Consider the following 19,871-nt stretch of genomic DNA (forward strand, 5'->3'; position numbering starts at 1 on the left):
TAACTCCTGCTTTTTTCTCCTTATTAGTTGCATGAAATATGTTTTTCTATCCCTTCACTTTTAGTCTGTGTATGTCTTTGGGTTTAAAGTGAGTGTCTTGAAGGCAGCATGTAGATGGGTCTTGTTTTTTTATCCATTCAGTAACTCTATATCTTTTGATTGGTGCATTCAGCCCATTTACATTTAGGGTGATTATCGATAGATATGTGCTTATTGCCATTGCAGGCTTTAGATTTGTGGTTACCAAAGGTTCAAGGATAGGTTCTTTACTATCTAAGAGTCTAACTTAACTCACTTAGTGTGCTATTTCAAACACAATCTAAAAGTTCTTTTTTTTCCTCCCTTCCTTTTCTTTCTCCTCCATTCTTTATATATTAGGTATCATTTTCTGTACTCTTTGTGTATCACTTGATTAACTTTCTGGATAGTTGATTTAATTTTGCATTTGCTTAGAATTAATTGGTCTACTTTCCTTTACTGTGGTTTTATTTTCTCTGGTGACAGCTATTTAGCCTTAGAAGCACTTCCATCTATAGCAGTCCCTCCAAGATACGCTGCAGAGATGGTTTGTGGGAGGTAAATTTTTCCAACTTTTGCTAACTTGGAAATTGTTTACTGCTTCCTTCAAATTTAAATGATAATCTTGCCAGGTAGAGTATTCTTGGTTTGAGGCCCTTCTGTTTCATTGCATTAAATATATCATGCCACTCCCTTATGGCTTGTAAGGTTTCTGCTAAGAACTCTGATAATAGCCTAAATGGGTTTTCCTTTGTATGCGATCTATTTTCTCTCTCTAGCTGTTTTTAATAATCTGTCCTTATCCTTGATTTTTGCCATTTTAATTATTATATGTCTTGGTGTTGTCTTCCTTGGGTCTCTTGTGTTGGGACATGTGTACTTCCATGGCCTGAGAGACTATCTCCTTCCCCAGACTGGGGAATTTTTCAGCAATTACCTCCTCAAAGATGCTTTCTATCCCCTTTACTCTCTTCTTCTCTTCTGGTACCCCTATAATGCAAATATTGTTCCATTTGGATTGCTCACACAGTTCTCTCAATATTCTTTCATTCCTAAAGATCCTTTTTTCTCTGTGTGCCTCAGCTTCTTTGTATTCCTGTTCTCTGATTTCCATTTCATTTACCTTGTCCTCTATTTCTTCTAATCTGCTTTTAAATTTCTCCATTGTATGTTTCATTTTGGATACTGTATTTTTCAAAGTTTCTATCTGTTTCTTGAATTCCTCCCTGAGAGCTTGAATATTTTTCTGTAGCTCCATGAGCATGTTCATGATTTTTATTTTGAAATATCTTTCAGGAATATTGGTGAGTTCAGTTTCACTAGGTCCTTTTTCTGGTGTTTGTGGCATATTGGTTTGAACCAGTTTCCTTAATATTTCATATTTGTAGGTGGCACCCTCTAGTGCCCAGAAGCTCTACTTTCTGGAGCTGCTCAGCCCCTGGAGTGATGGCGGGGGTTGCAGGCGAGTGGTGCTGGTGCTTGCCAGGAGGAAAGAGATCTTTCTTGCTTCCCAGCTGCAGTGCCTGCCTCCACTGCCAGAGCCTGTTGGCTGGGCATGCAGGAAGGAGTGTCTATGCTATGCCCTTGTAGCTGCCATAGGCGGGGCCACTCTCTGGTTGGCCTGGGGAAATGGCAGGGGAAGCAGGTTTGTGAGCCAGTACTGACTGGGAGGAAGGAGCAGCAGGCTGGGTATCATGATGTGAGGCCTTGAAGCTGTGTTGCCAGCCAGGGGGATGGAAAACCTGAAGTTCCTGAAAGTTCCCAACCTGCTGAGCAGAGTGGCCCAGGGCAATTTGTCCACCTATCCTTTCTCCTGAGCAGGAAGCTCTGTGCAATCCTTGCCCCTTTAGCAGCCCTTTCACTGTTGGGAAATTTCTCATAGTGCCTGCCTTTCTTTTGTCCCAGAGCTTCCAGTTGTGGGTGCCTGTTCTGCGTAAGTGGCTGGAATCTCAGTCTCTCCTAGTATTCCACCTGTCTTAGCTTTCCGACTCCACTAATCTCCAGTGCACCATATAATGTAGGTTTGTGCTCCCAGAGCAGATCTCCAGGGCTGGGTATTCAGCAGTTCTAGGCCTCTACCCCCTCCCCACTCCGTTTCTCTTCCTCCCGCAGGTGAGCTGGGGTGGGGCAAGGGCTTAGGTCCCTCTGGGTCCCCGCTTTGGTACTTTACCCTTTTCCATGAGTCTGCTCTGTTCCCCAGATGTAGGCAGTCTGTCACAGCAATCTTTCCTGTTGCTCTTTCAGGATTAGTTGTATTTGCTATATTTTCATAATATATGTGGTTTTGGGAGGAGGTTTTAGTCTCACAGCTCACACCGCCATCTTTAAGCCAATCAGCTCTTTGTCATTTATCTGAAAGTCAGTTGTGACTGGGAGTCTTGTATTTTTATTGCTCAATCTGTCAGCCTAAGTAGAAACTGTCAAAAGTAGCCACGCCTTGCAGGAGTTGTATTTCCTATGTGTCTGGGGGCATACCCTGTGGCATGGGCGAGTGTATTTGCCGAGGATTGGAGTGCCTCTGTCCTAGGTGACTGTGAGCATTACAAGTGAGATACCACAGAGGTGTTTAGCTGTGCCTAATGTGTGGTGAGGGCGCCCTTGGGTGCTGTGATATTCATTGTCATGCCATTCTCTGTTTCACTGTCTGGTTTTGTTTTGTGTCTGTGTTGTGTTTGTTTTGGAGAGGAAGAAATTTGTTTTGAAAAAAATTGGAGCCTTATTGAAATATAACTCAGAAAATTTCCCCTGTTGATCAGACTCTCACCTCTCTTCTGAGGGGAAGACCTTAGTTCCAAGACCTGGGTCTTATCTGGGCAAAGACAGCCACCGGGTGGGCAGAAAGCCTAACATGGACACTTCCACCCATGGCCACTAGGTGGCAACACATAGCTGGGCTCTGCAGAGAGGCCCTCGGAGCTTTCTGGAGCCTGGAGGACCTGCTTTCCATTAACCATCACTTCTGTCGCTCGGAGATACCCCAGGGCATGTTCTCCTGTCACCCCCCTCCCCCATTCTACAGCTGGGTGTAAAGAAGCCCTGAGCGGTTCTGGGGACCCTGCCAGTGAAGCATGGGCGGCAGGCCTGGGAGTCATCTGCTCCGTTTCCTGCTGTTGTCTTCCCCTTGACTGACGCCACCAGGGAGCGAGCAGGAGATAGCTGAGTCTTCCAACAGAAAAGTGACCCTCGCCAGGCTACGAGGAAGTCAAAGCTCCAGTCTAGATGGAAGACCTTGTGATTTGCCGTAACCTTTGTCTACTTCAAACATACCTTGCAGAATATAATTTATACCTTCTCTTTTTTTGATTACTCGGAGGCATAATGATAACTATTGATCATTGAGTTATCTGGTAATAAGTCTGATGTTTAGATTTTCTACTTCTTTGGAGATCACATTGTCATTTCTCCTGCCATTTAGTTGGTTTGAATAAATCCTCCTGGTGTGTGTGTGTATCATTCATTGTTGAGTTTGTATAAGCTTTTTTTTTTTTTTGGTCTTAATTTAAAGTCTGGTGAGTTGAATCTTTTCTGAGTTTCTGTTAAAATCATTTCCTGAGTTGATTTCCTTCTAACTTAGGTGACCAGATAACCAAGCTTGTCAATATGGTGTTTTATTTAAACTCTGTTAAAATAGCTGCCTGCTCTACTCAGTGTTGCTGCAAAGGGATCTTTCTTGAGATATTTGTGTGTGTTTTGCCCCGGGAGGAGGCCATCCCCCCTCCTCACTCCTGAGTCTGGGGTTCCAGCCTCCTCAAGCCACCCCTTCCTTCCTGACTCTCCTGCAGTGGCCATGGGAGTGGAGAGGGGGTGGGGTCTGTGGGCGTGCTCTCAAGCTCTGATGGGGACCGCGTGTGCACATGATAATGTGCTCGTGGAAGGGAGCGAGAGTGAGCATGGTGCCTCCCGTCAGGGCACCCGCACTGCCCAGGTCCTGGGATCAGGCTGACTGTGGAAGGGAGAGGGAACAGGCCCATTGGATAGCGTTTGGGAGGAAGGGTTCGTATGAAGAAGTGGGACGGCAGGCCTGCGGGCTGGCTGGCTGGCTTGTCTCTGTCCAGAGTTCTACAGGAGTGAGGTTCCTACCTTTGACAGCAGCTTGATCTCTGGGATTCCCTGGGCATGTGGTCTTATTTTTGGCCTCTATTAGGGCCCCTTTTTTTTTAATTTTTAATTTTTTAAAAATTAAAGTGTCATTAATATACAGTCTTATGTTGGTTTTCCAACATAAGATGTACACCACATTGGTTTAACAGTCCCTATGATCAACTTACACTGTGATTGTGAATTATTGTGCTCCCTTATGTCCCCCCACCCATCCTGCCGCTCCCCCTTGGTGACCACCAGTCACTTCTTGGTTTCTGTGAGTCTACTGCTGTTTTGCTTTTTTTTCATATTCCACAAATACTTGAAATCATATGGTATTTGTCTTTTTCTGCCTGGCTTATTTCACTGAGCATAAAATTTTTGGGCTCTTCTAACCCTAAAACCCTTACTCCACTGGTCAGGGAGCCATGCAGCATTTGCTAAAAATATCTACTCTAACTATACAATCAGGAACCGGCAAATACCCAAAGATGTGTTTGAAATTCCACTGTGCTTACCTTACAGAGGGCTCAAGACTGATTTCCTCTTATTTTGCAGCAAAGGGGAATGGCCGAGTAACCCATGGTCTGTCCTCACAAGGGGGTGCCATGCGACCGTAAGAGGGAAGGAGGGCCATCTCTATGTCCCACCACGAGCGGTTTGGGGGCACGTTCCCATGGTGGGCAGGCTAACGGCACCCCAGAGATGTTCCCACCCTACTCCCCGGACCCTGGGAATACGTTTCCTGACACAGCAAAGGGACAGTGCCTATGTGACTACAGGTGGCCCTGCTGGATCGCAGGAGTCCTTACAAGAGAGGAACCATTCCCGGATGCGGTCAGAGGGAGAGGTGACGCTGGAGGTAGGGTCAGAGAGTGGGGCACCTGGGCCTTGAAGGCCGTGCAGGTGGGCCGGCTGCGCAGCCAGGGCGGCTTCTGGAAGCCGTGCTTGCCGAGGCGCGTCCCAGGGGCTCGCCTCGTCGGTCCGGGGCTGCGGGCGTCCCTGCGTGCCGGCCACTGTAACAACTGGTCTGGCTGCTTCCTCCTGGTGGTTTCAGCCTGTGTGTGGCTTCGGCTTTTATCAAAGACACTGGGGTCCCCCTGTTTATGCAGCGAACCTGCGTCCCGTCAGAGTGCGGATCAGTAAGTTTTCGTAGTGGCATTGCTGGATCTGGGTCCACTTAAAGTCTCCGCGATCCGGAACGCTGCCCTCCCCCTGGGGTGACCCCGGCCCCCGCCCGCGGGCAGAGGGGGCCATTTCCCGTGGGCTGCGGGCCCTGGATGGGCGCCGGGACCGTCCCAAGCTGTGCCCATCTCACGTGGAAGGAAGGGTGAGCGGGAACTTTGAGACGCCCCGGGGGCGCTGAGGGGGGCTGCGCGGGCAGCGGGGAGGCTGGGGCCCCGCTGCCGGAGGCCGGCAGGCGCCAGAGAAATACGCCCGCGGCGCCGGGGCCCGGAGGCGGGGGTGGGGCGCGCCCTCCCCTGGGCCGCTCGCAAGGCAGGGCCCCTGGGCTCAGTGGGCTGACCCACAAAAATGTGTTTTGACAGAAACGACAAAAGTGAGAACCTCCACATGGTTTCCGAGAAACTCCACAGTTAGAGTAAAAGCGAAACTGAACGCCAAACCTTCCTTTAGGAGGAAACGGGGTTTTCAGGGGGATTTCCTGGGGCTCGGCCCGTCCCCAGCAGGGCAGACCCGCCCCCTCTCCCCCGGAGGCCCTGAGCGGGCATCTGCGCTGTGGTGGGGGCGGGGGTGGGGCAGTGACTTCTTGTGTGACCCCCAAGCCCAGCTGGTGGGTCTGCTGGGTCTCGGGTTCACAGCCCGCACCCGCCGTCCTCTCCTGCTGGCTCAGCAAGGTGCCAGTGCCTGTGGGTCCCCTGGACGTGGGGCTCAGGGGGCTCCGAGGCCGCCGAGGCCGCCTGCCTGTCTGTGCCGCGGGCGGGAAGACCCGGAATGGAGGGGCGCCTGCGTGCCAAAGCAGCCAGACCCAGCAGGACCCCCAGTCCTGCCCCCTCAGCCCGTTAGGGACGCCCGGCAACACTCATTTCCACTCCCAGGGAATTGTTCCCGGGGTGCTGACATCCAGAGCCACCCTGCTGATGGCACCGCAGGCGCCTACTGGATTCCAGCAGCCAGGCCCTGGCAGGACAGGCAGGGGCCGCCCAGGGCCGCCCCTTCCATCTGACCGCGTCCTGAGCACCTGCTTCCAGGCGCTTCACGGGAAAACACATCCACGTAGATGTCCCTTCAGGCCGTCGGAGCGCCTTGTTGGTTTGGGTTCTGGACACAGCATGCTTTATCCCCAAAGTCCCAAAGTCTCTGATCAGGAAAACAAGGGGTCCAGAGCACCCCCAGCCTTCCGCCTAGGAGGCTGCCTGTGGGCTTTGTGTCCCGGCTCTGGTACCTTCTAGCTGTGGGGCCGCGAGGCATCTCCTCATCTTGCTGCATCTGCAAATTGGGGCCTACCTCGCGGGACTGTGAGGAGTGAAGATCACTCGTGAGAACCCTCAGCATGGGGCGGAAACCCTATTCTGCGGCACCCCGGGGACCATCACAGTACGGGGTTGGGAGGGCAATTCCAGACCCTCGGCGAACCCGGTGTGTCCTATAAGCTCTGCGTCCCCGCGGAGCGCACACTGACCCCGTGCGCAGGTGCCTAAGGACCCAGGGAGCCGTGAGGAAGCCAGAGCAGGCCTGGGAAGCCTCGCCACTGTTCTGGAGATGGGAACGGTCCAGAATGCTGCACGGAGCCCCTGACAGTAGGCCTACGGGAATGTGCTGTGCAGCGGGACAGAGAAAGACCTGGACCCTTCAGACCAGGTCGGAGGAAGGCTGGGAAGGGTGGGCTGGCTAGTGTGGAGACGGTGCTTCCGCGGGTCATCCCACGGGGTTGAGTAGAGAGACGAGGCTGCAGCTGAGGGGTGTGCAGTAGACAGAATAATGCCCCCCACAACCCCGTGAGGCGTCACGTGTCCATGCTAGGTCCCCCAGGAAAGGGCAATAGGATGCCGGCAGAATTAACATTGCCGACCAGCCCACCTTGACCTGGAACGGAGCCTGGATTATGCGGGGGGCCCACATCTTCACAGGGTCCTTAACAGTTGGGGAGCGGAGGTTGCCGTGCAGCGCGCCAGGCCTGATAACTGGACGTGCAAACGGGGAAGGGAGCGCAGGCTCACGTAGAAGATGAGAGGGAGGAAACGGGTTCTCTCCCGCAGCCTCCAGGAGCCCCACCTGTGATTTTGGCCCCAAGAGACCCAAGTTGGACTTCTGACCTCCAGAACCATAGGATGATAAAGTTGTGTGGTTTAGGCTGCCGAGTTTGTGGTGATCTATCACAGCAGCGACAGGACCACAGGATACCGGGGGGGTCTGCGAAGGAGACCCCGAGCACGGCCCGGGGGCACTCGCTCATTGCTAAAGACCTGCAGGCTGGGCTGAGGCAGGTCTAAGTGTAAATGCTGGGCACGTTAGGCAGAGGCAGCAGGTGAGGTCAGAGTGGCACAGGAAGACAAGGCTGCCCACGGGAAAGGACGGTGTTGGGGCCCTGCCACGCACACCCAGAGTCTGCTCCAGATCGGGGTGATGCTGAGCCCCCCGGGGAGCTCGCTTCAGTTTCTTCCACATGGGCCAGTAAGAGCTTCCTGGGTGAGCGGGAAATCACAATAGTGCTAATGTTGGCAGTGCCAAAGAAACGCCGCTGAGAAAGCAGGGACTGGCACAGAGATGTGCACACTGCGTTCGGAGCAGCTAAATTAATGATGCTCTGTGAGATAAGCCAGTCACAGGACACAGCCTGTTCGATCCACTTACATGAGGCCCTTAGAGGACTCAAACTCGCAAACAGGAAGTAGCATGGTGGGTGCCAGAGGCTGGGAGGGAGACGGGAAGTTGGTGTTCATGGGGACAGAGCATCATTTTGGGAGGATGAGAACATTCTGGAGATGATGATGGGGATGTCTGCACAACAATGTGAATGTGCTTACTCCCACTAAACGTTCACTTAAAAATGGTTAAGATGGTCAATTTTATGTTACGTGTATTTTATCACAATAAAATGATTTTTAAAAAGTGAATTGGTAATAAAGTCAATTGTTTCATGTTTTTTAAAAAAGGAAGGAAATTCTGTCACATGTTACAACATGAATGAACCTTGAGGACATTATGCCAATTAAATAAACCAGGTGCAGAGGGATGAATATGGCATGATTCCTGTCAAATGGGGTCCACAGAGGAGTCAAATTCATAGACAGAAAGCAGAGTGCTTGGTGCCAGAGGCTGGGGGCAGAGGGGGGAGCTAATTTAATGGGGACAGAGTTGCAGTTTTGCAAGATGAAAAGAGATCTGGAGATGAGTGCACAGCAATGTGTTTTATTTAACAACACTGAACTGTACACTTAAGAATGGTTAAGAAGGTAAATTTTATGTTGTGTATGTATGTTCTACCACAATTTAACAAAAAGAAAGTATAGCTATGAGTAATTTCTTCTTTAATGACAGATTTAAAAAAATCCCAAACAAGAGTTCTTTGTTACTTTTTGACAGCAGCAGCAGGGGGGAGTGTGGGGTGGCGGTGCTGGTGGTCCATTCCCCATGGTCCGGCCTAACTGTGGGGGCTGTGCTCAGCAGCTGACCCAGGGAAGATGTCAGGGAAACATTCCCGGGCTGGTAAACAGTGAACCTGCCTCTCCCATTTTTGCTTGAGGAAATCCTGTGAAAGTTGGCAATTTCTAAGTGTTAACGTCCACATTTTCAGCTGCAAAGGAAATTTCTTTCGCATCACCCAGTCCCCTCCCATTTATTTTTTTTCTTTGGTAGTGACGGGATAAAGAGCCCAGCGGCTCAGAGGCCACTCACAGGAGCCTGTGGGGCCGGGAGCTATAAGGCAGTGGCTGCGTGGTGATGAACCGAATCAAAATGAGTTGCTGGGAAACGAAGAAGAAATCCAGGCTGAAAGAGGAAGTAGCCAGTGAGAGCCTGCAAATGCTGGCTGGGGAGACCCAAGAGCACACGAGAGGAGAGCGCAAAGGCAGAGGCTGGGAGCTGCCGACGCCATTTCACAGGGGAAAAAAACCTGTGAAGCACTTTCAGCTGCAAGAAACCTCCAGAGGTGCGTGCCTCTCCGCTTCTATCCAGGAGTCCTCGTTCCTTCCTCGGTCCCTTTGCTCACTTCTTCACTGCCTCATTTAGTGTTCATTGCATGCTCCCCCGACCATGAGTGTCACGCTGAGGGCCTGGAGGGGACCAGGTGGCATGATAAGACGCAGTAGCCTGTCATGGGGCTGCGGCTGGGGCCTGAGCCTCTGGGGGGCTCAGAGACACAATGCCAGGGAGCGAGTGCAGTACCAGCCAATAGTCGTCACACCGTGAGAGGCACCTCCTGTGGAGTACCATTTGAAGCTTGTTTCAAAGCTGACAAAACAGAGGCTCAGAGAAGTCAAGTCACTTGCCCAGAGATGCTCAGCAAGTTGAGGAGGTCTAAATTCAAATTCAAGTAACCAGAGCTGGGTTGTGCCCAAGGCTCTGGGGCTGCAGGACTGAGAGAAGAGCAGTGGGGTGGGTGTGGGGGTGTCTGTGTCTGATCCATGTTTGTGTCCCTGTGGCCCAACATGCTGGGGTCTGTACCCAGAGAAGCTCACTGAATGGCCTTGAGTCAGGGGCAAGGCTGGGGCTGCTCTTTCATTCGGGCTCTGTCCAGAGCTGGCTTCTGGGAAGGGTGGGTTTTCCGGGAGTGGTTGGTGTGTCTGTAATCTAGGGAATGCTTTTCTGAAGAGAAAACGCTTCAGGTTTTTCATGAGGTCTGTGGGAAGTTGCCAAATTGCAGGGAGCCCAGGATCATGCGCAGATTGGGTGCTGCCTTCTCGGATCTGGATGGTGACTGGCGTGGGGTTGTCAGCTGGTTCACAGGTGACAGCGGGGTGGGTCTGGGAGGTCGCCCCTCCTGGATGGTGTTATGGAAGATTGAGCTCTCTCTCTCTCTCTCTTGTCTCTATCATCTCTATCATTTATTGATCTGTCATTTATCTATCATCCACCTATTATCAATCAACCAATCAATCAATATGTCTATCATCCACCTATCATTTCTCTGTGTCTATCTGGTTGATTCCAAATGTGCAAGGAGGCAGAGCATGGGTGCCCTTTGACTCAGTGGTAGAGCCGCCATTCTGCACATGGGGTCCAGGACCCACACAGGCAGCACCACCCGGGAGCCTATCAGAAATGCAAATTCCTTCCTGGGCTGGAATGAGCCTTGTGGGGGCCCAGGTGTATATTCACGCTGAGCCCCGTTGTGCTGGGACATTTCCCACCAGCTCCTCTGGGCCTCCTCCCCGTGCTCCTCAGGGGGAAGCCTGCTGTCTTGGGGTCCAGGTTAAGGGTGCAGGCACAGATTGTGACTAGCCGCCTGAGCTCCTGGGCTCACCAGCTGCGTGCTGTGCCGTTCTACTCAGAAAGGGAACAGAGGGAAGCCTACCAGGGGTCGCATGGTAAGAAAAGTATGGCCTCCGGAGCCTGACTGGCCACGTAGACCCCTGCTCCCAAAGGCTCTTCTAACTGGCTGCCTTGGCTTCCTGCCGGTTCCCCTGAAGGGTGCATCCCAGACAGCTCGGCTCCCTCCCTCCCTCTTGTGAGCTGGGATTAGTGAAGAATCTGCACGGGCAGGTGCCCCCTCCCAGTCTCCGTCTTTCTAGGCCCCTCTGAGCCCGCCGTTTGGACCCCTTTCTTCCAGGCTTCCAACAGCTGGTCCAGGAGGGGCAGTTCCGGGAAGCCTGCCTGAGCATCTTGGAGTCGGCCCAGCATAAGGAGGACTGCGGCCCGCAGTATGAGCTTGTAGCCCAGAACATGTGGCAGGTTGTCCAGCAGGCCCTGGGGGACATCGGGCACAGTCAGGAGCTGGAGCCGAAGCTCCAGGCAGTGATGGCCGCCGTGGAGTGGGCCAGGGAGGATGAGAGCCAGGAGGCTGCTGTCCTCAGGGACAGTGGAGTCACTTCCTGGGGCAGGCAGCTGGAGGGGCTCCTGAGACGCGACGCTGAAGCCCGAGTGCCCACCCTGGGCCCTCAGGACAAGCTGGGCCCATACTTGGAGAAGTTGGACAAGGCCACGGCACAGGGCCTGGGGTCCCAGAGGGCAGGCCAGCTGGGCACCCACTTCTGGGCCACCTACAGGACGTGCTTCCAGAATGTCCTCCTCAGCCGTCTCTCTCAGCTGGCAAGCTCCCCCAATTGCTGCTGTGAAAGCTGTTGTAAGCTGTACACCTGGGGCAAGGTCACCCTGTTTGGGCAGCTGGGGTGAGTCCTCCTGGGGGTGCCGGGATCCTGGCCGAGGCACTGCCTGGTGGTGAGGGCCCTCAGGCCTAGGGCTGTGGCCAACATTTAGGCCTTTAGAAGGGCCCCCAGGGTGGGAGGAGCGTTTGGGGGAAGGCAGTCTCACTGGCTTTGGGGACAGCACGTGTATGCAGGTGTGGGAGGGGAGGTGGGGTGTGTAAGCGCGTTAGGGTGGGCTTGCACACGTGTATGGGGAGTTCACGGGCAATGCTTGTGTATGACCACTGAGACTTGTCTACACCAGTGGGAACTTGTGCTGCCATTTGTCATCCAGCTGCCCTCTCCAGTCCCCTGGGCCTGTGTGCAGGGGGTGTTGGGGCCCGGCCTGGAGTCTACCACCCTCAGCTCTGAGCTGTCTTCTACACACCAACACCCCCTGCCATCCCTCGCACCCCAGCTTGGCTCCTTCCGGTCCAGCAGGGAGATGCCTCTAAATGGACCATCTACCTCTCAGACACCCAGAGCAGGGAACCTGTTGGACCCAGTGGTCTTTGTTAACTGGATGTCGCAAATTCAGGAGAAGCTGGTGGGGCTCATCCAGGTAAAGGGACTCAGGAGCATCTGGCGCCCAGAAGCCTCCTTGTCTTGCGGTGGGGTGAGGGGTGAGGGGTCAGAGTGGGTCCCAGGCACCCTCTCTGCTCTGACCAGCACAGGGCTCTGCTTCCCAAGGGGTGGTAGCTACTCACTGTCCCCAGTTGAGTGTCTGGGTCATGACAAGACAAGATGCAGTGGCCCGAGAGGAGCCGAGAGGAGCCGAGAGGAGGAAGCATTAGGGAAGTGCTTACGGACACCCCCGGACAGACGGAGGGACAGAGAAAGGGGTTCCCTCAGACCGGGGTCTCCCTGGGGGCAGGGGCTTTCAGGCTGCTGGCCAGCGGGGGCCCCCAGGCTGGCTGCAGTCCTGACCCCTGTCTCCTCCAGGCGGGGTATGCCAGCCTCAGCTGCAGAAGGGCTGGACCTGTATGCACCCCGGAGAAGAGCATAGGGACAGAAACTGCTTTTATTGCCTTCTGAGCAGGAAAAGTTGGAAAGAGGACTAAAAAATATCCTGAGCCATGATCAGAAAAAGGGGGCCCACAGTCCTAGCCCAGTGTTCCTTGACATCTTCCAGGTAAGTGCTGGTCAGCACCTCCCCAGCCCATGCCAGGGTCCCTGGCCCCTTCCTGAGTACGCAGCCTGGTGAGGGAGGGGCCTGGAAAATGAGCGGTGCTGGGGGCAGGGGCTCTGTGACTGATGGGTGGCTGGGGGCATGGCCAGTGAGGAGGGGATGGGCGTGGTGGCGGGGCCTGGGCATTTGAGCAAGGACAGGTTGGGGCACCCTTAGAGGTGGAGAGTGCCAGGCAGAGCCAAGTGGGAGAGCAAACGGCACTCAGCCAGAGGCCTGGCCCCTGGGCGGTGGGACCCCAGTGCCAGGGCGCAGAGCACATCTTCCCAGAAGAGGTGTCTTCCTGGCACCTCTCGGTCATGAGACTGGCTGCCAAGGCCTCAGGGCCTGCGTGGGCACCAGGGACAGGGCATGGGCAGTGGGAGCCAAGCCTCAAGGAGACAGCTGTGTGGCCCATTAGGGTGAAGGGGTGAAGGACATGTGGCCCAGGAGGAGGAGAGGCCCCCGAGTGAGTGCGGGGGCAGTGTTTAAAGGACCTGGGGCCGGGGGTTTCTGCTGCTTGTCTTGGCCACTCAGGGTGGGATAGAGGAAAGGAGGTGGTGGAGACATGAAGCATTCAAGGCCATCGTGCCAGGATGCCCTTTTCAGAGCATCAGGTAGGGAGTTGGCAGCTCTGGAGGGGGTGTGCTGGGGTGGCCTCTGGGCCCATCAGGAGGAGCCCAGCCATTTGTGGTGACAAGGATATTGCTCAGGTTGGTGATTGCAGGGCACAGTGGGGCGTGGGAGGGAAAGAGTCCTGGCCAGGTGGCTGGGACAGGTGGGGTCATGAGGACCTGGGCCGAGGCATCTGTTCCCTGCCGTCTGCAGTGGGCAGGCACGGCAGGACGGTGTGGGGTGGCCTCTCCATGCCTGCCCTTCCCAAAGGACAACTGTGATGGGCACAAAGCTGGGGGGGCCACATTCTCCCTGTGTCTGCTGGCTGGGTGATTGGCCTGGGGTCCCCCTCAGAGCCTGCTTGCTTTGAATGACAGCTGTTGAAAGAAACCATGAATTCAGTCCAACACATTGGATCGCCCATCACTGGCAGGGTTCAAGCCATGGTTCTGGAAACATTTTCAAAGTTTCTGGAAAAGTAAGTGAAAAGGTAGGCCCTGCCCAGATAGGGAGGCCTGTGGGCGGGCCTACCTTACCCAAGTCTGCGTGCTAGGCAAGTGCCTTGGCCACCGGGAAGGGTCCCTTGTGGAACTGCGGCTGGGCGGGGGCCGCATATCTGCCACCACCTGCAGGTACCAGGCTGAGGCTGAGGTCATCCTCCAGCAGAACAAGGACACCAATACCTTCCCCCAGATGCACGTGCTGGGAAACTGCTCCATCCTCAGGTGCGTCCCAGGTGGGGGCCAACTGAGCTGGTGGGCTGGGGCGCCAGGCTCTGGGCTCTGTGCGCCGTGCTGTGTGGGTGGCAGATCTGCGTCCATCGGTGAGAAGAGGGGGGAAGCGCCCTCCGCCCCTCTAGGGCCTACAGAGCCCCACAGTTCTGTGGGGAAAAGGCCAGGTGCCAGTAGTGCTGGCTGCCACCAGGGGAGGTCTTCTCACTGTCCCCCCACATTTTAATCCACATGAATATAACACTTATTCCATAAATAAATACATTTAGAAAAAAGTGTGGGGATGAAACAGACAACAGCAAAAGCAAGGGGCGTGAGCTTGCCTGAGGTGCACAGGGGGGCCCCAGCTTGGGCAGGTCTGGGGCTGCTGGCCGGGCCCCATGGACCCCTCTGGCTGCCCCAACAGGGAAACGTGGGAGCGGCTGAGCAGGGTGCATGACACGCCGGCGGACCCGGGCACACACATGCAAAGCGTCATCAGGGCCATCGAAGAACACAGCCAGGACCACCTCCGGCTTCAAGTCAGAGCCCTGTGCCAGGTGTGACCCCCCAGCCCTCGGGCCCTGGGGTGGGACATGGCGAAGTGCCAGCAACAGAAGCCGGTCAGAGGTGTCCCCAGCCAGGCCTCCTGCCCTCCCCATGCTTAGGCCCTTTATCTTGGTGAGAGGTGGGGACAGAGAGCAGGGTCAGCTTCCTATCTGGCATGGGGGAGGGGACTGGGGTAAGCAGGCCTTGCTGGCCCTGTCCTCACTGAGGGCACCTCCCTGGGCAGGGTCCACACTCCTGTCCCCCTGTCACCTTGGCCAGACCTGCCCCTCCCTCTCTCCACCTGGGAAACTGCCCATCCTGCCAGGCCAGGAAACTGCCCATCCTGCCAGGCCAGCGGCGCCCCATCCCTTCCCTTCCTACATCCACAGGCAGGCAGAGCCCCTCCGCTGTGCCCTGGGGCCTCCATGCTGTCAGCCTTGGCCTCCCCTCAGCCGTGGCTGCCTTCAAGGCAGGTCCTCTCCCAGAGTTCTGGGGTCCCCGCAGGTGCCCAGGGCCAACCCTGGAGCTGAAGCCTTGACAGGGCAAGGTGGCCTCCCAGGAGGTGGACATCGTGGGTGGGGGTTCCAGTTCAAATTCAGGGTTTAGGCACTCTCCTCACAGGCTGCTCCCCATTTCCCACTGTGGGGCCAGCTTCTGAGGCAGCTGCCACTGGATTCCCCACCCAGATCCAAGCACCTGGCTCAGCGTGGCGGAGGGGAAGGCCCAGAAAGGCCATCCCCTTCCCAGGGGCGAAGGCGCCACACCAGCCCTGAGCACGCTGGCACTGCTGATCAGTCCTCTCTGGGTCGGGGTGTGTGTGAGGAGGAGGGGCGGGAGGCAGGGGCCGAGGGCCCCCCCCCACTGCGCTCGGGGGCCACAGCACACCACCACCCTCAGCGTCACGTTTTCCAGGTGGTGCTGGCGAGGCTGTGCGGGGCCCCCGAAGGGGCTCCAGGGGCTGTAGCGGGGGTGTGTCTTGCTTGGGGCCCCCAGCTAAATGCTGAGCAGACTGATTCTGCCTCATATGCCCACCCTCCTCTGGTGCCCACAGAGCGGCAGAAGGGCTGTATGTGGGGGGTCCCCCTGCTTGTGTCTCTGGGGCTTAGACCCCAGGAGAGTGACATCACTGGGGTCTGGAGTGGGGTGCCATGCCACGGTGCTGTGGGGACCAAGGGGAGAGGGGAGGGACCCAGGAAGGCTGGGGAGGGCTCCCAGAGGACCTCCACAGCTGCAGGTTGAATCTGGGGTGCTCCCAGGAGTTGGCAGGAGGCAAGCTTTGGGGAAGACAGAGGCCAAGCCTCTGGCCCCCTTCCTGTGGGCCCTCTGGTCCAAGAAGGGCCGCAGGGCTGGAGAGGAGTGGGCACAGCCAGCCTGCAGTGACGTTTGACCCTTCTGTCCTCAGAATGTGCTGAGGGGTCACTTCGGGGGGAAGGACGAGGATCTGGCCAGAGCTCTGCAGTCCCTGTGGCGGGGCCTTGAGGGCTGCCACCAAATACTCTCCACCTCCACGCACCAGGTAGGGGGAAGCAGAGAGCGGGCCTCTCGGGGGTTAGCTCTGCATGGCCATTTGGACCCTGACCCCACCAAATGTGGCCTAGCTTTCAAAGGGGTATGGAAATCCCCCTGCCAGTGGGGAGTTCCAGGGCCAGAGAAGGGGCCCCGTAACCACCCTGACTGGCCTCAGCCTCGTGAGGGGCTCAAGGACGCTGAGTGACTGGCGTGAGTCGCTGAAGATGCCCCTGAGAAGCTGACGTAGGGCTGCCCTTGAAACCCAGTTCTTAGGGGCTATGTCAGGCAAAGGGCTTTGTGTGACGTCCTGCCATCGCCCTTCCCTGAGGGTGGCCCTTCCCACTAAGGCCAGCTGGACCGTGTCCTTCTGACCTTTCTGTCTTCTTGTCTCTCTGTGGGGCAGAGCCTTGTGAAAAGTCTGCACGCGGCGATCTTTGGGGAGTATGTTCAGGCCCTCTCTGCCCACCTCAGGATGCTGGCACCCAGGATGTGGGGGGACCTCAGAGCTCAGGTGGAGATGGACACCTGCAAGCTGGGCAACATCCTCAGGGAACACGGGGTGAGCCCCCTTGGGTGGGTCCAGGTGTTGGGGACCTCTGTTCTCCCTTTCCGACGCTTGTCTTTCTCCTTGGCTCCTGGGCCTGGGGCTGGCCATCCCCATCCAAGCTCTTAGGCCCGCCAGTGCTGGGCCTCAAGCCCCGTACAGCAGACTGGGCCAGGGAACTGGGGCCACCTGCTTTCATGCATTGCCAGGGCTTCGAAGCTGGGGGAGGCGGGGTTGGGGCCAGGACAGCCTGTGGGGAGCAGAGATGACATCGGCGGGAGCACCAGCTCTGGCAGGCAGGACACCACTCTGGCGGCGCTGGTTGGGGACTGTGTAGTGGCCCCAGGGTGTGGCCTGGGGGTGGGCAGGGTCCTCCTGGGAGGACACAGAGCTCAGGCCTGGCTCACCCACCTGCCGCTCCCTGCAGGGCTCTGACCTGGATGACCTGCGGGAGCCCATCATGGAGATCTTCCAGCTCCAGGAGGACCGTGCTGAAGAGGCGCTGGCTGGCTGGCTGGCCTCCTTCAGTGACCGGTTCCCTGATTATATGAGGTAGGAGGCAGAGTGGGGGATGGGAGAGGGTGAGGGAGGGGCGGCCCTGCAGAGGTGGGGCACTGCCAGGGCCTGGGGCGGGGGCACGGCTGCATGGAAGTCCCATGCATGCAGGGTCTCAGTTGCTCCCAGGGACTGAACCCTTAGAGCTCAGTGTTTCCATTCCCAGATAAGGAAACTGAGGCCAGAGAGGGGCGAGATTTACTCCAGTGCCCCCAACAGGTACACAGATCCAGGGCTCGCAGGTGCACAGACCCAGGGCTCACATGTGCACAGACCCAGGGCTCACAGGTGCACAGACCCAGGGCTCACATGTGCATAGATCCAGGGCTCACAGGTGCATAGACCCAGGGCTCACATGTGCACAGACCCAGGGCTCACAGGTGCACAGACCCAGGGCTCACAGGTACACAGATCCAGGGCTCACAGGTGCACAGACCCAGGGCTCATATGTGCACAGACCCTGGGCTCACAGGTGCACAGACCCAGGGCTCACATGTGCACAGACCAGGTGCTCACAGGTGCACAGACCCAGGGCTCACATGTGCACAGACCAGGTGCTCACAGGTGCACAGACCCAGGGCTCACATGTGCACAGACCAGGTGCACACAGGTACACAGACCCAGGGCTCACAGGTGCACCGACCCAGGGCTCACAGGTACACAACCCAGGGTTCACAGGTGCACAGACCCAGGGCTCACATGTGCACAGACCAGGTGCTCACAGGTGCATGGAAACTCTCTTCCCACTCCCAGCAGCCCTAGCATGCAGGACCAGCCATGCAGCTCCATGGACTTGGAGGACATTGAAGTCAAGAGAAGCTGCTGGTGCTGCTGCTGTTTGCCCTGGCTCTTGACAATGACCAGAGGTTCAAGGCTCCAGGCCACTCCTCCAAGACATGGCGGTAAGGCAGGGTCCAGGCCTTGGTGGGGTGGCTGGGGCAGAGGCTTGGGGGTCTCTGGGGAACCAGGCTGAGAGGTATAGCCGGAACGTGAGTCCAGTTGCTGTAAGTGGACACGGTATCACCTGCCTGGAGACACTGTATCCAGGCCAGCAGTTCTCGAATATTTTGGTCTCAGGACCTCTTTACTCTTGATTATTATTGAGCCAAAAACCTAGCTTTTGTGGTGATATCTATTAATAGTTCTATTGTTGGGCAGCTGCATCTGGGGAGGGCTTTCCCTGAGCCCTAGGTAAAACCTCAACCTGGGCGGGGGAGGGTTCTTGACTTTGATGGAGAAAGAATTCTTGACCAGGTGTGATGAGTGTATCATTAAATCAGGAATGAAATCATTAAAGTGAGAGTAACAGCAAATGGCAGCAACCATGCAAGCCGCCGAAGGCAAGGAAGAGCAGAGGCGGGGGAGGGAAGCTCACTGAGTTCCTGCTCAGCACAGGGCAGGTCCCTTGCCAGTCCCTGAAGCCAGGCTCCCCTGGCATCCAGGGCCCACTTGAATCTGCACAGCATGGGAACTAAGGCCCCACCATCCCAGGATTTGGGGAAGCCACAGAGCACTGGATGTTCTGAGAACTTCCCAAAGCAAAGAAAGGAGATTTTCGGGCAGGCTGCTAAAGAGCATGATCATACAGGTGCCAACCCATCCGGGCCCCCCAGGCAATGGTAACTTGCAAGCCCAAATCAGAGTTCTCAGCAGCCCCTCCCTACTTGTCTGAAGCAGGACACAGAGTGAAGACTCGTGCTTACGTCTAGAAAATAGAATGAAATAGCAAAGTAACAATGACTCTCGCCGCTGAAGAGTGCAGAGACAAAACTCAGTAAGTTGAGCAGTAAGAAGGCTTTATTTGAGGCAAAATGCACTCAAAGAAAGGGGAGCGAGGGCAGCCTCACAGAGGAGGCGCATCTGAGGGTTTAGGATTCTGTCTTGTAAGGCTTTCAAGAATGGGGCAAAAGGCCGAGGGGCTGGGAAGGCTGGACATGTGGTCTCCTGATGTTTATCTCCAGTGAGAGACATCATGTCATTTCACATAGTCAGTCCTCTAAATATTCTGCCAGATAAACTTAACACAAGGAATTCAGTGATCCTGTTCCCCAAGATGGTGGTTACCCTCAAACAGTGGGGACCTATCATTTAGGACTGCTCACCCTGCCTTAGGATACACAGTCAGTTGTTGGCCGATTTCCGTAAAATGTGTCAGGAATCTTACCTCTTACTCCTTGGTTTTTAAAGTAGACTATTAGCCTTAAGATGGAGTCCCTCCGGTTCTTACTATACTATTTATATTTCAGCATTTTTTAATCATAGGCAGGAAAAATTAATCATGATGCTTATCCTATGTCCCTATTCTACGTCAGTTCCATATTAGAAATTAAAACTGAGAAATATTTATTAATCCCTGTGGGTGCAACGGCAATATTTCCAGCACCTCTTGCCTGGCCTTGGTCCGTCTCCTTATCGATACGTGTTTACAAGGGGCGGGGAAGCTGTTCTCCCTTAGTCCGGCCAGGACAGGGACAGACACTGGGGAGCAGGAACAGATGACTTCTTGTAAGCAATAGATGGGTTTCTCCCACTTTATTTCTCCCTTTGACTTATTTCGGCTTCACAGGTTGCCCTGATTTATTTGCCCCGGGCTGGAAACACATTTTCCCCCTGGAGTTATATCCATTTACAATATTAATTTGCTAAAAATAATAGTAATTCACCAAAATAGAAAACTAGTATTCATTAATTATAAGCAAAGTATATGATAACATATTATTAACATATGAATACATTTGTAAATGAATAGTATTTATATACAAATAATATTCATTTAGAAACATTCATTTATTTTTAAATAATGAAAATAAACCCATAACATG

General features: G+C 55.0%; 1 protein-coding gene across 6 annotated transcripts in view; it reads left to right on the forward strand.

The window, feature by feature from the left end:
• Nucleotides 1–4,800: 4,800 nt before the first annotated feature.
• Nucleotides 4,801–19,871, forward strand: part of LOC108403821 (uncharacterized) — a 35,754-nt gene continuing 20,683 nt past the window's right edge. Inside the window, exons 1-13 of one of the 6 annotated variants that reach the window (XR_012133640.1) lie at nt 4,805–4,960; nt 8,917–9,208; nt 10,829–11,387; nt 11,841–11,964; nt 12,442–12,534; nt 13,560–13,660; nt 13,815–13,907; nt 14,320–14,452; nt 15,844–15,957; nt 16,354–16,509; nt 16,922–17,046; nt 17,806–17,951; nt 18,727–18,823. Coding sequence is in view for 2 of the 6 variants with exons in the window: in XM_073241806.1 (XP_073097907.1) it covers nt 9,001–9,208; nt 10,829–11,387; nt 11,841–11,964; nt 12,442–12,534; nt 13,560–13,660; nt 13,815–13,907; nt 14,320–14,452; nt 15,844–15,957; nt 16,354–16,509; nt 16,922–17,046; nt 17,803–17,951 (1,855 nt within the window). In the remaining 4 variants the exon portion in view is untranslated. Of the gene's footprint in view, nt 4,961–8,916; nt 9,209–10,828; nt 11,388–11,840; nt 11,965–12,441; nt 12,535–13,559; nt 13,661–13,814; nt 13,908–14,319; nt 14,453–15,843; nt 15,958–16,353; nt 16,510–16,921; nt 17,047–17,802; nt 17,952–18,726; nt 18,824–19,871 lie in introns of those variants that run through there. The other 5 variants (XR_012133638.1, XR_012133639.1, XR_005054005.2 and 2 more) reach the window with 5 other exon arrangements.

This window comes from Manis javanica, chromosome 8 (assembly GCF_040802235.1).
Source record: "Manis javanica isolate MJ-LG chromosome 8, MJ_LKY, whole genome shotgun sequence".
Classification (NCBI taxonomy): Eukaryota; Metazoa; Chordata; class Mammalia; order Pholidota; family Manidae; genus Manis; species Manis javanica.